Genomic DNA, 17,042 nt, shown 5'->3' with positions numbered 1-17,042 from the left:
TGTTAAAGTGCTGCTCAGGGGTTTTATTGTTTGTATACAATATTTTTAAGATGTCATTTGATTGTCATGCCAGAAGGAGCGAGTGCATTTTGAAATGTTCACCCATAAGAATAAAAACTGGAGGGAACTAGGAAAATGGCTGCTCAGCTCATTGGCCAACTCACACGTTTTCTTTACCATTCAAACTATTTGTCTGAAAACACATTATTTAACAGTATTCTGGTTAGAAACGCAGGTTTAGGACTGGGAGGCCACACTGAATCCCCATACTGACTTGCGGAGGGGAAGTGGGCAGGGATATGAAAGAGATCATGCTGAGATCATGCTGCCCATGAGCAAGGCACTTCACTAACTTGCCCTGGTTTGATCACACCCCAGGCTGTCCCTGAGGAGGGGTCTCTTCAGAAACTGGAGGAGGGTTTGTTCGATGTGTTGTCTGGAGTGTCCCTGTCTCTCTCTGTCCTCGCCAACCTGCTGCAGTCCCCTCCAGGGACAACACGTGAAGAGGACACCCAGCTTCGACTGCTGCAGCTGCAGGTAAATCACTGTACCAAACAATCTGAACCTTTAACCACTTAAAACTCTCTGGTCTTCTTCAAATGGACCTGAGTTGCAGCTGTACATGGACTGCTTGTTTCCCTCTACACCAAATCTCTTCGTCAAAAATAGCCGATCCACAGCTTGAAGATCGGCTATCTTTGGCTAATTCTCCCCCCAGAATTTGGATGCTTGGGTTCATGTGTTTAACTAATACCTTACCAGCTCTTATTTATTTCATTCATTCATTTATTGTTAGATGTGGACCACATTGAGACCAGAAGTCAGTTAGCCACTTAAACCCTATTTATACTTAGTTGCAGACTCTATAATAGGTCTGCTCCTTCTTTCCCTCAACACAAAATCTCTTTGTGGACAATAGAAGATCTACAAGCATTGTGAGCTTGTACATCTGCTATTTATGTCAAATGTTTGCACCAGAATAGGGACACTAGGGTTTGAGTGGTTAAAACTGAAGTCATACATATAGTTAATGACAATAATGACAATGTTCATCATCCATTAATTCTTTAAGGGGTTCATCTATTTTTGACATATGAATTCATATCTGTGTATTTATAAACATCTCAATGTCCATTGTTGGAAATGATCTTAAGGTTATGCTGTACGTGTTAACATTTCTGCGCAGAGTGTTTTGTCAGAGCTGTCCTCCCTGGGAAGTGAGGTAGTCTCTCAGGGGTCAAAGGTCAGCGGCGCAGTAGGGTCAGAGTCAGGTCCGCGGTGTGTGGACCTCCTGTCCGGAGTCCTGACTGTGGTGCAGACCGGTCTCACCAGGAGACAGACACATCTAGAAACACTGCTGGAACAGACCACACAACATCAGGTTAGAAGGTTTTATTCATGTTTGATTCATAATAATGTTTTCTGAAATCAACTCTACCTCTAACATTTCATCCAAACTGGACACACTGTTTAAAAGCCGTTTTAATCCTTTAGAACCTGAGAGAATCGGAGACATGGACTAATATAAGTAATGTGTTTTTTTTACACTGAATAAGGCACTGGTGTGTTTGGTATAACTGGTCTCACTTCGTTAAAATCCAGTTATAGCCAGGGTTCAGTTTGTGAAACAATAAAACAGAGGGGAGAACAGCCTACTTTGGTGAAACGGTGAAAATTACCTGATGCAAACTTGTAGTTCATGTAGCTTGTAGAGCTGCTATTTTCGCTATTTTTGGAATTAAAATTTGGTTTAGTTTTTTTTTTTTAACAAATTGTTCAATTGTGATATTATCAAACATATCACATAGTCTACATTTCCCCAAACGAAATGCATGTTTTTAATTCCGTCTGACCAGTAGAAGGGATAAAGCATAATGCCCACCGACGATAGAAATAAATGACCAGAGGGGGGATATCAAAAGCAGAGGGATGGACCCCCATCCCCCCAGCAAATTGAACCTTGGTCATAGCTGAATAATATCAGTGGTATTTTGTTACAATTGGACATTCTTATTCATAACGAATACACCTGTAATAATTAGCAAAATGGTTGGTAGATGGTTGTGTGACACTTTGAGTATTGTATTCCAGTCCACTTTTGTCTAATGATGGATGCACATTAATGAACCCAGTGTTTGTCTAACCCAACAGAGGAAGGTTAAAGACTTGCATGCAGCTCTCACCTCTAACCAGTTGGCCGTAAACCAAATAACTAATGGAGCTAACAGGACCCAGGATATTAACCTACAGCTCCAGGTAAACACACATTACCAAATCATCGTCCAATGCACAGGATGGGAAGGATTGAATCAAGTAGGGCGTTAATTTACGAAAAAACACAAAAAGTTAGAATATGGAGATAAGAGGTTTCTGCCCGATAGCAGCTATATCCTATTCCTTTGAACATTTTAGACATTTGGCTGGTATTCTCATCCAGAGCGAATTACAATAATTGCAGCGCTGCAATTAGCTTCCATACCATGAAAACAAAATGAAGTGGTGTATGTATGCCTGCTGTCCCCAGGCTGTGGCTCAGGTCCAGCAGACACTGCAGCAGCAGGCCTGTCAGGTGAGCTCTCTACTGGAGGAGGCTCACAGGCAGGAGCTACCTACTGCCCTCATCCACCAGGCCACACATCTACAGGTAGGATACACTCTTCTTAACCCATTAAAGCTGGGAACGCTTCTGGGTCATTTTAGATTTATTAGATTCCATTTAATTTTGGCTATTTTAGAAAAATCTTGAACATTATGTGCAAATCTTTGACTACATATATTTTTTTAAACAACATTTTTAACTAAAATCTTTGCTTCTGGGGGTCCCTGGAACAACATTTTTTTTATTTACAAATATTCACTTTAAAATATATATATTCAAAGATTTGCACACATTTTCACGATTTTTCAAAAATAGCAGATCTACAAGCTCATAGCTTGTAGATCGGTGCCGCGCTATGAGCTTGTATATCTGCTATTTTTGAATAGCCAAAGACATCTAAAATGACAGAGATGCGTTCCCGGATTGAACACAGTACAGTACATCCAGACTACTGCTAGTTTAGTTTACCACTTAAGCCCTATAGTACTATGGAGTATATAGTGCATGGCGAAAAGTGAAATGATCTACAAGCTCATAACACGTTTTTTTTATTATTATAAAATATTTGATTTTAGATTATTATTAATAATAAGATTATTATTATTTTTTACAATTCTTGATAATTTCTATCTAATCTAGTTTGTTTGTTTGTTTTACTTTTGAAATGTTTTGCTCAATTGGTTTTCAACTCTGGTCCTGGAGACCTGCAGTAGCCATTTAAGTGCATTCCCCTGATGTCCTGGATCTAAATTAGTCCCTGATTAGCCAGCTAGAATGAAGACCCTTAGATCTCTGGGTTCTCAGGACTGTTGAAATCCACCTCATCTTCCGAATAATAGTGCGGCATTGCAGCAATCATGTAGAAATGCCTATGTCAGAGCACAGAGTGAGAGGCTGTATCTTCAATATGAAATACCTTTCTATCTGAAGAAGAGTGCTGTGCCACCCATCTATTTATAGAAATGTTATTAAATGAAAAATGGATGAGGGCATGTGTGTAATGAACTTTATGATGTTGATATTAATAAGCCTGCTGCTAAATCTGTTCTGCTGAACAGGCCTGGATGGAGTCAGCACTGATTTATCACAGAATTATTGCCATGCTCCAGTATATAAAGTTGTAACCTTCAGGAGCAGTTACAGCAGCAGTTACATTATTGTTTCTATTTACAATCCATTTCAGTAAGGAATGGAGAACATAAAAAATCAATAGATAAAACATTTATTCATCTAGCATCTTTGTACATAGATACTAGATTAAGCATCTGTCATTTTAGATGTTGACGTTGGTTATTCAAAAATAGCAGGTGTACAAGCTTGTACATCTGCTATTTTTGGACATGTTTTAAACATCTTGAAAGTGTGAGAACTACTGATTTAGAAGGCATTTTTAGAATCGGCATCAGGTCTTAATGGCTTAATCATTAACCCATCATTTGTTATGGCATTCATCTATTTGCTGGCATTCATAAACCGTTAATGAATGCCAACAAATAGATAAATGTCACAACAAATAGATGCCTGAATGAATGAATGAAAGCATGCATGCATGCATGCATGAAAAGTATATGAAAACTAGATGAATGAACAATTACTTTTAACAGTTGTAGGAGGAGGAAAGGCATAAATCATGGCCCACAGCTCCTCTGGCTGACTCTGTTCCTTTATCCCAGGTTGAGGTGGAGGGTGCTCTGGCCGGTGCATGTGGCACATATGAGAAGTTGAAGAGCAGCGTGGAGCTCCAGCGTCACTATGATAGGCTGGTGTACAGCCTGGATGAGTTGCTCACCGCGGGGTCAGAACGTCTGTCACAGCAGCCTGGGATGGAGCCTCACAGCAGGGCTGGCCTACAACAGCAGCTCAGTGCCCACATGGTCAGTGTGTAAGGGAGCTGCTTGGTTTGGTCAGAGGTCCCATCTAGGGGTGTATGAAAAAGGTAGTGCACGCACATCCGTGGCCCAGGTGCTAGACAAACAAAGTATCATGAAAAAAAGAATAGAGTCTGCACACTGGTGAAGTTGCCAAAAGCTCCACTTGGTAATTTATTGCTCATCAACGTTTCTGCCTGTTCAGACCTTCATCAGGACATATATGATCTAGGGGTGTAACACGTAACACTTAACTAATTGAGTTCGCAAATATAATCAATAATTGTATCAAATAATCAATTAATAATCAATCCCTATTTTGGATTTCAATCCCTATTTTGCATAAAATGTTCATAAAATTAAAAAAGATTATGAGATATAGTTGAAATAATAATAATACATTTTATTTGAAACAGACCTTATTTTGCGTTACAAATTGTGCTTATTTCTAACGGACTTAAGTGGTTAATTGATAAAATAAATAAAAAAACGCTTCTCTATTTTTCGATCATCAAAAAAGCAATCAATAGAATAATCGCTAAGAAAATAATGAATAGCCCTAGTCATATCCATGACCAGCTCAGTGGCCTTGTGGTTTGAGTGTCCGCCCTTAGACTTGAAGGTCAGGGTTTGATTCCTGGCCGGGTCATACCAAAGACTCTAATGGGACCCAATGCCTCCCTGCTTGGCACTCAGCATCAAGGGTTGGCTTGGGGTAAGTCCCTGCAACATACCTCACGCTAAGGAAACAGGAGAGCTCGGCCTCAGAGCTTGGCAAGGCTTACTTATTATTATTATCATATCCATGACTTTTGAATTTCCAAAATGATTTGTCTTGTGGGTGAACACACTCCATATAGCAATACCATGCAGAAACAAGACGGTGTCCCATCTGACATTTTCTTAAGAGTCATTCCCAGGGCATGTTTGTGCTAGAAAACTCCTCTGCTGCAACTTATTGGGAACTTAATCACTTTAAACAAATTTGATCATCCTAGCCTAGTAACCACATCACATTGTATTAAAATGCAATCTCTCTGTTTAGTGAGCAACTTTATTCCAACATTATTTGTGGGGAGTGTCTCGCCCAGGTGGACAGGTTTTTGAGGTTAGGTTTAGGCATCATTTCTGTGAGGTTAAGGTTATGTTTGTCATAGTTTCTGTGAGGTTAAGGTTTGGTTTAGGCATAATTTTTGTGAATTGAATTGTTAGGGTTTAGGCGCAACCTGGGCGACACACCAATGAAAGAGGGAGTCACATTATTTCTGACTCATGTCAACAGAAGTTCTTCCAGTTCCTGGGCAACCATCTCAGGAACCTGCAGTACCTGACCCAGAGAGTCCCACACAGCGCCCTCCAGAGGTGGGAGGGAGTAGTGAAGGAGCTGCAGGATAAGGTGACCAAACTGCAGCAGAAAGGTCTGGAGAGAGGCATCGCAATGCGAGAAACCTTACAGGTAAATGTGTCCTACACGGTCATTCTAATTCAAATTAGGTCATTAGAATTATCTTACTACATACAGTATGTGCAGTCAATCATATAATATTGTATGGGGTGGTATATGTGCTTGTGTTGTCTTCCAATTCAGACGTGGACACAGTGGGAGGAGGACAGCGCCTGGCTTGACTCCTTACTGAGAAATCTGGAGACCGCATCTCCCAGGGTGCACCTGGTGGAGGATTCTGAGGAAAAGACAACAGAGAACCTTACCGCCTGCCAGGTTATTTCTCTTAACACATCTCCTGGTTAAATGAACTAAAGGCCATGACACACTGAAAGCATCACTGGCGCAATTCACTGACACGCGTCAAGAGATAATAAAAAATAAAATTAGGTTACCTTTCAGATAATCTGAGTTCCCAGAAGTTTTCGCCGGCTCGGCGAGGAACTTCTGGGCCAAACCCCCTGTATTTGTGGGCGGGATGTACGTCACGCTCTGAATCTGAGCGGACACGCCTCTTACCGGTTGCAACTCGTCTAAAAAGTCCGACGAGAGGCAAACAGCAGTACACAACAATGGCGGTCGAAATTTCTCAAGGGGAAATTGCTTCCCGTCGATCCTATTTAGATGCAACACCCACTGCATGTGGATCCCGCCCCCTATTCTTCATTGGCTGTTGATTTGAATCACAACGCAGTGGCCGCGCCCCCGCTGTCCAAACTCCGAGGCAATGCCTCCCAGACTACCTTTCAGATGGTCTATGTCACGAGTCCACGCTCCTCCTAACTAGAACAGGGCTCTGAGAGACGTCAACAGGTTTTAACTCGTCCAGTTGACGCCTCCAGTGTGGCTACAGCCATTGTAAACATTGGGTGCATTTTGTAACGTGCACGTCTGATACTTGCCGTGTGTAAGGGTCTTAATATACAACCAGCAAGAGATGCTCACTGTTCCCCTCCTCTCATTTGGATCCTATTGACACATACTCTCTCAACTCTGGACTCCTTGTAATACATACTCAAAACTAATTGGTGCAATTAGCTATGAGACAGAGCATTGTTTTCATAGAGGCACATAATGTTCTCTGGTGATGTAGAAGTAATTTTGGCTCATACTGTAGTTTCAGTCTTCGCTCTGGAAATGTGTTTTATTCGTTTTTCCTCCATCTCTCTCTACCCCCCCCCCCTTTATTATTTGTGGGAAATGGACTTGGCAGCGTTGCTCAGCTACTCAGCTTTTTCTTCATTTACAGGAAGTTGCAAAGGGGTTGGGGGGTGTAGCGTGAGGTAGGTAGGTGTGTGTGCGTAGCGTGAGGTAGGTAGGTGTGTGAGCGTGTGCGTGCGCTGAAGTGGATGTGTGTTTGGTTAGCTTCGTGGAAGCGGTGGGTGTACTGTGTGTGTGATTGGATTAGAGTGTGTGGCTGTGTGCACTCCATCAATTTAAGCTCAGACAGTGAATGTAAAAACAGGTATGCAGGCTGATAAACATGGTCATAGCTGAAAAACTGTTGATCTGCTCTAAAGTTGATGAAAATATTTGTTGTGACTAGACGGCACTAAAAGTCCATTTATAAAGGAGACAGAAAAGTCACAGTGTTCTGAGTATAATCAATCAGCATTATTTACGGGACGAGTAGGATTTCCTCCCACCCAGTGGGAGCTTCTAATTGTTAAAGGTGAGCTAGTAGGGTATATGGTACAACAGCAGTGGCAAATGAGAACTAAATTGGCATAATGACTATATTGGGAAAGCAAAGGTGTTAAAAACATAATTGGGATACAAATAAAGTACTGTACACATGGGCATTAGCTGTCTGTATAGACTGCTAATGCAGTTGTTTCTCTGACAGAAAATGGAGGGAGTTCTGGAGGAGAGCAGGGCACGATTCAGATGCACCCTGGAGGCAGGGCTACAGCTGCAGGGGGCCGGCTGTAGAGGCGTGGGCGGGGTTACACGGAGGCTGGAGGCACATTGGACCGCCCTGCACAGGAGGGCGGAGCATGAACGCACCATCATAGACAGGAACAGGAAGCTAGGTAGCAGGTAAGTGACAAGACATAAGAGAATGCACTCCTTGCCATCAAGCCGTGGCATTCATAAAGTACATCAATCAATCAAAAGATGTTTTATTTCTGCCCACAGGTTAAACTGTGATGCTGCAGCTCTGAATGAGTGGATGGGCAGGGCCAGGGAGCTGATTGGCAGTTGGAGCCAGCTAACTGTCCTAGCCCATCCGGAAACGGATTTGAACCATAGCCATGACCTTTACCAGCAGTTTGTGGTATGTATATACTGTAGACCAGGGACTCTGAACTCTGGTCCTCATTGACCCCTAGGACTGTTGGTTTTACCAGGACCCCCAGTATTGCTGGTTTGTGTCTTACCAGGACCCCCAGTACTGCTGGTTTCTGTCTTACCAGGACCCCCAGTACTGCTGGTTTCTGTCTTACCAGGACCCCCGGTACTGCTGGTTTCTGTCTTACCAGGACCCCCAGTACTGCTGGTTTCTGTCTTACCAGACCGCTAGTACTGCTGGTTTCTGTCTTGCCAGAGTGCTAGTACTGCTGGTTTCTACCCTACCAGAACCTCAAGTATATCTTATTTCAATGTTTATGTTTTTTTTAAATCATAGTTTGTCATATTTACAGTATAGTGTAAATATGATAAATGATATTGTATAAATTATGTTACAGGTCACGGTAATGAAAAAGTGAATGTCCTGCGCTGAACATGATTGATGAAAAACAATCGACTCTTATTGTTCCAGGAGTTCGCCAAGGATTTGGAAGCCAAGTCTGGACTGAAGGCATCGGTCCTCAGCACGGGGACACAGCTGCTCCATCTGAGAGAGACAGACAGACTCTCAGACAGATACTCATACAGAGACACCGGGAACAAACAGAGCCCTTCATCTAAGAACTGTACTGAATTTGATCCAGATTCCTGCCCCATCCAGTCCCAGCTCACACAGATAGAGATGGACTGGGCTAACCTTCTGGCAGATGTACCTCTACTCCAGCAAGCCCTGCATAAGGTTGATTATTTATATTTTAACTGCTTCATTGAATAGTTCAGCTATTAATGATGAATGCATTAATGATGTATATATGTCACTCTCCTCACCTTATGTATGTCACTCTGTCCTATATTTTGTCCACCAGTGGCTGGTGTGTGGCTCAGTTATGCACATCTTTAGGTTATCGTCCGTGTTGCTTTTATTCCTTGGTGATGTTGTACTGTAAAAGCACAATGTAGATCAGAGGAATGACCGTTTAATAGAGCTAAGCTACATATCCTGTGCTCTGCTGGTCTTCTGTATGTCAGAGCCACACTACAGTCCTCCTGACACCTATTAGTGTTGAGCATCAGCTGTAGCACTCTCCCCTGTTATTAGTGTGAAACTTCTCTGTCCATCCTTTGTCTGTCTCCTTTATCACCCTCCCCTCCAATTTCCTGCCTTTTCCTAATTGTCCTCCTTTCATCGCTCTCCTCTCCTCTCCTCAGAGGTATATAGAGAATCTGTCCCAGGAGGAAGCCCTGGCAGAGTTACAATCCTGGCTGTGTGTTGTTGAGTCCAGGGTGGAGGAACAGCATCAGAGGTTGAGCCAACCTTCCTCCATCAGCAACACAGATCTCCCTCAGATTCTGACCTGCTACAAGGTGATGTACTGACCATTCCCTGGGTCTCTCTCTCTCTCTCTCACTCTCTCTCTCACTCAAAATCCATCTCTCTCTCCCTCAGGAGTGTCACACAGAGTTGTCTGCTCACCAGGCCACACTGGACTATGTAAATCAGCCAGTGTTACAGACATGCGCTACTCCAGATAGCCAGAGGGGTCGCCGTGAACACACACACTTTTCTGAGGAGCTGGGTGGATTCAACCACCGCTGGCTCAGCTTGTGGGGAACCCTCAACTCTCAGGTCTGAAAACATCACAGTCTGCTCTGTTTTCTTTAGATGCCTGTTGGCCCCACCTGTTTGCCTTGAAGCAGCACAAAATGCATACATTTGTACAATGAGAGCCTCAGAAAACGTGTTTTCAATGTACTAAATGTCCTGTCCAGATCCAGGAAGTGGAGCAGGAGATGAGAGGAAGAGCAGACAGAGAGGGCAGACTGCAGCAGCTGACTGGCTGGATGTCGGCTCACAGAAACTGGCTGACCTCTGCCCTCACACCCAGCAGCCAATCAGAAGTCGCAGAACGCATCGGAACCTGTGAGGTGTGGTGTTGAATCTTACAGCACATTTATTATTGCAGTGTTTTTGAATGGTGTTAAGAAAATGAATAATTATTTTGCTATTGATTCCCATATTCTACCTGCACCACTGTTTTTTGTGTGTTTTTATCAGGACCATGAGATGATGATCAGGCAGAAGTTGACTGTTCTCCAGGAGTTAAGAGAGAAACACAGCAGAGAAGGTGATGGTTTTATCTCTCTGATAGACAAAGCCATCCGGGCCTGTACAGCTCTCATTAAGCAGGTGAGTTTTTTCTGGACCCCAGCATTAAAACCAGTTAGCCTACTGGCAGTGTGCACAAGGAATTTGGAGTATGGAGCGAGGCTGATCTTATATTGATTTCCATTATAACATTTAAGTTTAATATTTCAAAAAGTATAAAACATATCTGCAAAATGTCCAGGGATTTGTGAGAAAAGTCACTGTACCGCCAAGCAATTTTTTGTCTCTAACTTTTGTGTCTATCCATGTCCAGAACTCAACCGTGCAGCAGAAGCTAGCTCATGTCCAGGAGCTGTGGGACTGTCTGGACAACGGACTCAAACAGGCGGTGCTGAAAACACTGAGGACATCCCATATTCTGGGTTACCACGGCAACCCTCAGCTCTGTCTCCAGGCACAGAGAGATGTCCTTGAAATACTACAGGTTGGGTTCCGGGCACAACTATCACAACAAAATCTTACAGGGATAGTTTTTTTTTTAAAGACACAAGGTTGTATGGATTACTCACTGCTGCTGAAGTCCATACATGGACATTAGCTCAGGATGTCACACCTGTGTTCAGATATCTGACTACTTGTCCCAGCATTTTATGCCAGTAAATATCTCATTCTTTTAACCTTTCCTACAATTATTTTTGTTTTGTTTCAAACATGTTTCAAAAGATTTTCTAATTCTTCCAAATAAAAATAATTATTTGTCAAAAAAATAGAAGATCGACAAACTCACAACGTGTTGCAATGAGACATGTTTTGAGCATGTCACTTTTTGGGTGTCCCGGGACACATCAAATCTCTGTTTTGAGTCTCGAGCTGAAAAAGTTTGGGAACTCCTTTTTTAAAGCGACAACACGCAAAGACGTTATATCTTGGAACGATTTTGTTCCAGCAGGGTAATAATTGTTGTATTTGTTCTTATTGTAAACAGCTGATCCGTACAGAGACAGACGGGACAGACACAGAGTGGGATGGATTGACTGAAACTCTGTCCTCTCTGAGAGACATGATCAGTCCGTCTGTTACTGCACTCATCTCTGAGCACAGAGACCGAGAGAGAGCACGGTAACTACACACACACACACACACACACACACACACACACACACACACACACACACACACACACACACACATACACACTTTTGTCCCCACAGCATTACCTAACATTGCGTGTACATCCACACCTCCACCTCCAGGTGGGCTCAGGTGAGTGCTGACCTGGATCATCACCTGCAGAGAGGCCAGAGGTTGCTGCAGGTGTGGGAAGCGTACGCCCATCTGGCTGGCTCCTTCTCCCAGCATCTCCACAGCCAGCAGCAGGATGTCCAAGCTCTGCTGGATGGCGCCCCAGGACTGGACAACACCGTGGAGAGGCTGACCGCCAAGATACAGGCTGCTCATGTGTGTACTTTGTGTACTGCTGTATGTGAGACATGTGGTACTCAGGCCAGTCCTGTAGTGTTATACAGCCACCATTGAGTCAAATTCATTGTACATTTATTGTACTGTGCTGGGTGTCTTTTTTAACCACGTTAACACTGGCATCCCCAGTTTGTGCATGTCATTATAGCCGAAAATACTATACTAGGTCCTATATGCGAGATTTATAGATGTCATGTCGCACAAACGTACATCAGTGTCGCTTGGTGAAAATAGCAGATATAGATTGGCTATTTTTGCAGTGCTACATCATCATATGACAAAATGTAAATCAGACTTAACCACTTAAACCGTATACTTAGTTGTATACTTAGTGACCGGATACTCAAGGGCTCTAGTCTATAGGGAACCGGGCGTAGTCGTATGTAATGTAATCTCTGCTACTGTCATACAGTCTCTCCAGGAAAGGACTGACCTTTTGCAGACTGAGCTGGAGGGGGTGCTACAGGCTTCCAAGGTCCTGATTGATCACCTGGAGCCCTCGGCTGCTGCCCTCATCCAATCAGACAGCCGTCTGATGTCTCGTGGCATCCTGCAGCTTGGCCAGACCCTTTCCGAGAAGCTGACTCACATGCAGGTAGAGCTTAGTGAATGACTCTTTATCTGAGCAAACCTAAAAGCAAACAAAATGTGCACGCACACTCCCTGGAGGTCAGAGCAGGACCTCTGCCCCAATTTTTTGTAATAATTATATTAAGTTACCAGGAGGCAGATTTTTGCTAAACACATTTTTTTAATATTGGCTAAGATTGGCTTCCAAAGTTTGCAGGAGTGCCCATTTTGAACAAAATGCTTCAAATCATGAACGCAGCTTCCGATTGTTGTGAAACTTTGCACGCACATTCCCACTATGCTGAGGAAGAAATGCCATACTTTTCACATTGTCCTGTTATAGCACCACTAGGAGGCAGATTTTCGCAAATCGGTACACATTATCTCTATAGTAATGTGATCAAGAGAGATCCGTCCGATTTTTCATATTCCATCCTGATTGGCTAAGATTATCATCTAAAGTTTGCAGGAGTGACTCGTTTTACTACTGACCTTTACTACCTGGCCTGGCGGAGACCTGTGCTTCGAGGAGCACATTTTTCTAGTATTATTCATTTGACTGTACACACCATACATGAAATATTACCTTGGTCTAAGTTTAACTGGGTCAGCTACTGGTTTGATGAATGATTGTTGTCAATGTCACTAAATGCTTTACCTTTAAATTTGTGAAGCTTTATATAGTAGAATATTAGGGTTGAGATTACGTGAGGAGGGAACAGATGACCATTGGCCCTGATTCATAAAGGGATTTGCGACCCTTTTGTACGTACCGGCATTTAGGACAAGTCGTACATATCCACCTGATGCATAAAGATTTTTTGGTCTGTGTTTTGTGCGTCAGGTGCGCACGATCTCAGGTCAGCCCCGAGGCTGGCGTACCAGGGCTGAAATGTGCGTATGTCTTTAGAATGCTTTATTCTTCATGTCAAAATCAATTACAACAGTGGCAAACCTCAAATAAAATATGTATGTGCCCAACATTTGTCAACACATATATATAAAACATTAAAAATAAATGTCAAACGATATATTGCTTGTAGCCTATGCATAATATAGACATGATGTAGATTCCACCGCTTTTTATTTATTTTCTAGGCTATATGAGTCGCAGCTGAATTATTAGGTGTGTGTTTGCCAGCGGGCCATCTCAGCCAAAGTGTCACGTAATAATGAAAATAGGCTATGATGCCTTAATGAAACTGCGGAGGGACTGACTGCATCAGTGTCCGTGTCGCGGTATTAATTTGTAAAGCCTACTGTAGGCTACTGTATATTGATCACATGAACGCCACACACAACAGCCTAATAAATATTACCATCTGATGAGGAAAAATAAAGTGGATGAAAGCTGTGTCCAGAACCATTCCCCATTCCGACAGTGATATCCAAAATGAACTAATTTAATCAATAAGCTCTGGTCCATAATCGGATAGAAGCGTTCCACTTGTATGCCCTGGATTTATTTTCAACATCATATTTAAGGTGCGCAATGTTCATTAGAAAATGCTTATAATATCCTTTCCACGTTTTATTAGCCTTTTATTTGGTAATGGGGTTAAACCTTGTAAACTTCTTTATTCTCATTACACATGAGAGCATTTATTAGTGATCCGCTTCCAGACAGAACAATAAGTTGTCAAGGCGATGCGACACCGCATATCTTAGACGAGAGACGGCAGAGTTGAACTTCAGCGTTGCCAGATGTTGTGAGAGAAATAAGCAACCAGGTCTAGGAAAACAAGCCCAGAAGAAGCAACTGGCACTTAGGCCATTATAAGCACTTTAATTAAACCGTTGTGAGCTTGTAGATCTGCTATTTATTTTTAAAATCGTGTAATAAAATTTGGAAGATTTGGAAGATTTTTTAAACATTCTAACAACACAAATCTGCCTCCAGCTCGCACAAAACATTTTCAGATGGGCCTTATAGGGATAAATTAGCGTACATATTAACTTGGGGGTCCATGACATGAAAATATTTGAGAACCACCGGTTAAAACAATTAAACAATTGTGAAGCAAGCCCAAATAACTAACTACACTTTAGAAACAAGCCAAAAAAAAACGCATCCCACAGCTCCCAATATTTACAAGCAACTTTACAGAAAAATAAGTCCAAAATCGCTTATAATAAGCGGACATGGCAACACTGTTTGGCACGGTTCAGAACGGTGACGTTGAAGTTGGATGCTGTTGGATGCAGCCTTCCAGAGAGTAATCATCACACCTGGTCATACGCACTGGTCATACGCACGTCTCTGTCATATACGACACCCCTTTTGAATCGCACGTCCGTTAGTGAGTACCAGAAATACGACCTCCTTTACGAACTTCATTTACACCATATTTACGACCCTCATTATGAATCGGGGCCAATGAGTCTAGTTCAACTTGTTTATTCCGCTTTCACAATACAACGGAAAATAATCTGTTTGCCTAGCCATGGTTCACATGACGCTTGTATACATGACAGTCATGTTTCAGGGCTACTGTTTGCCATGTGTTTTATAAAGGTCCAACTGAAAATGCAACACAGAAGGTTAGTTAAGTTGAAATCAAACTTAGAAAACATTACTTGTCACATGCTCATCTAGAGATACACTTTGATTAAGTGTAATTCATTGTGTGAGAGCTCACAGAAATGCTAATTAACAGTTTAAAGGAATACTTCACTTTTTTACGCTAACCCTTGAGTAGCAGCTGTGGCCAATGCGGTATATGTTTATGTACACTACACTATTATTGATTCACCCCCAGTTACAAGGTATTCTGTCAGGGAACATAGGTCATCTCTGATGCAGGGATGTAGTTATGAATCAGCAAATAGGGGATTAGCAAGGCTAAAAGCCAGATTTTTTTATATTTCAATTCAAATATTATTTCTGGAGTGGACACAGAATACAGAACAGTTTCAACAATGTTTATTCTAGATGATTTCCTATGCTGCCTAGTGCCTCCCCACTCCGGAATTTAACGTTGCGATGGGAGTGATGTACAAAAACTAATTTCACCCACTTTTTTACCTTGTAAACCTGTGATGTGACAATAAACCTGATTCTGATTCTGATTCTGATTCTGCCTACCTCTGTTTCTAGTAGCCAAAAGGTGGACTACTGACCACTGAACTATAAATGACCAGACACATATGGCAATTTATGTATATTTGCTCACCATACCTGCTGTGTCTGTGTGTGTGTGTGTGTGTGTGTGTGTGTGTGTGTCTGTGTGTATTTGTGCGATGTGTGTGTCATGTACCTGTAGGAGGATTTATGGCAAGTGCACCAGTTTGACAGCATGCTGGAGTCTCTAGAGAGAGACCTGGGAGACTGGCAGGACAGACTAAAGCATGTGTCTGAGACAGCACACAGGGACATAACACAGGTAAGACTCACTTCAATGAATCAGTTCACCTACACACATGTCTTTTAGTGTTTTTGTGCCTCAGAACTAGTTTTTATGTTTTGTTGTTGTTGTCAGCTACAAGAATGACTATAGCCTTATTTATGTGGTATTCACTCTTAGTCAGTGATCCATATTTAACTTTCATTTGAAGTGTTACTGCTGGGTTTGTGTATTTAATAGCATCTGTAAAATAACATTGAAAAAGGTGGATAGAACAGAAAAAATAGATAACAACAAAAATGCAAAAAAACAGCGATCACAGTGTTGTAGCTGTGATGCTGTGTACATACTATGTCAGCAGTGTGTAATCATCCTGTGTGTGTGTGTGTGTGTGTGTGTGTGTGTGTGTGTGTGTGTGTGTGTGTGTGTGTGTGTGTGTCGTTAGTCTGAGCTGGTGCAGTTCTGCAGTCTGTCCGCTGACCTGGATGTTGTGAACGAACTGAGCCACAGTGTGACGTTGGGAGACAAAGCAGCTCAACGCCTGCAGAGCCTCAACCACCGCTGGGCTCACACCTCCAACACCTCCATGGACTCATGCAGGTCTGGATAACTGAATGAATGATGGTCAGTCTGTGAGTGGACGGACGAATGAATGAATGAATGTACTAATGTTGTCAACAGAAAGAAGGAAACCTGTTTGGAGAGGTTAATGAACGGTAGGATGGAGGGAGGGAGGGAGGGATACTCACCTCTAAAAGCTGTGTTGAGGCCTCCATGTCAGCCGGAGAGCAGTGAGTTGAACCTATACACGCTGTCTACTTTAGTGAGCTGCAGATGGAGACGTTGAGGAGACAGAAGTTCCAGGAGAAGTGTGAGGGCTGGATGTCTTTCCTCCAGAGGATGGAGGACAGTCTGGCAGTAGACCTGGCTGGTACTTACACTGGCCTCAGAGAACAGCTCCGCACTCACCAGGTAGGACATGCAGCACACACACACACAAATACCTGCTATCTACATACACTGCAAAATTATCAGTGTTAACCCATTAAGACCTGAGGCCGATTCTACAAATATCTTCTAAATCAGTCGTTCTCCAACGTTTTCGTGCCAAGGACCCCCAAAATAATATGTATTTGGCCGCTGACCCCCCAACTGTTTTGTGCCAGGGACCACCAGAAGAGAAGATTTGTGTTAAAAAAATCAAGATTCAATATTTTTCAAAAATAGCAAGCTCGCAGCGCGATGCGAAGTGACGCTATGTGAGTTTGTATATCTGCTATTTCTGAGAACCACTGTTCCAAACCACTAAGAGTTTTCTGAAAAACGTATATTGCTGTAG

At 42.6% G+C, this 17,042-nt stretch overlaps 1 protein-coding gene across 1 annotated transcript in view; it reads left to right on the top strand.

Annotated features, from left to right (window-relative positions):
- Window positions 1–17,042, top strand: part of syne2b (spectrin repeat containing, nuclear envelope 2b) — a 172,844-nt gene that overhangs the window by 109,769 nt on the left and 46,033 nt on the right. The window contains exons 92-112 of the mRNA XM_084045516.1: window positions 379–537; window positions 1,187–1,381; window positions 2,152–2,256; window positions 2,525–2,644; window positions 4,273–4,473; window positions 5,750–5,923; window positions 6,056–6,187; window positions 7,758–7,951; window positions 8,051–8,189; window positions 8,676–8,942; window positions 9,413–9,568; window positions 9,651–9,830; window positions 9,974–10,129; window positions 10,260–10,391; window positions 10,624–10,794; window positions 11,296–11,429; window positions 11,564–11,768; window positions 12,202–12,384; window positions 15,623–15,742; window positions 16,149–16,303; window positions 16,528–16,675. Coding sequence (XP_083901642.1) covers window positions 379–537; window positions 1,187–1,381; window positions 2,152–2,256; window positions 2,525–2,644; window positions 4,273–4,473; window positions 5,750–5,923; window positions 6,056–6,187; window positions 7,758–7,951; window positions 8,051–8,189; window positions 8,676–8,942; window positions 9,413–9,568; window positions 9,651–9,830; window positions 9,974–10,129; window positions 10,260–10,391; window positions 10,624–10,794; window positions 11,296–11,429; window positions 11,564–11,768; window positions 12,202–12,384; window positions 15,623–15,742; window positions 16,149–16,303; window positions 16,528–16,675 — 3,426 coding nt within the window. The remainder of the gene's footprint in view (window positions 1–378; window positions 538–1,186; window positions 1,382–2,151; window positions 2,257–2,524; window positions 2,645–4,272; window positions 4,474–5,749; window positions 5,924–6,055; window positions 6,188–7,757; window positions 7,952–8,050; window positions 8,190–8,675; window positions 8,943–9,412; window positions 9,569–9,650; window positions 9,831–9,973; window positions 10,130–10,259; window positions 10,392–10,623; window positions 10,795–11,295; window positions 11,430–11,563; window positions 11,769–12,201; window positions 12,385–15,622; window positions 15,743–16,148; window positions 16,304–16,527; window positions 16,676–17,042) is intronic.

This window comes from Gymnoscopelus microlampas (assembly GCF_963454915.1).
Source record: "Gymnoscopelus microlampas genome assembly, chromosome: 20".
In the NCBI taxonomy this organism is placed as follows: domain Eukaryota; kingdom Metazoa; phylum Chordata; class Actinopteri; order Myctophiformes; family Myctophidae; genus Gymnoscopelus; species Gymnoscopelus microlampas.
This window is presented reverse-complemented; position numbering and strand designations above follow the sequence as displayed.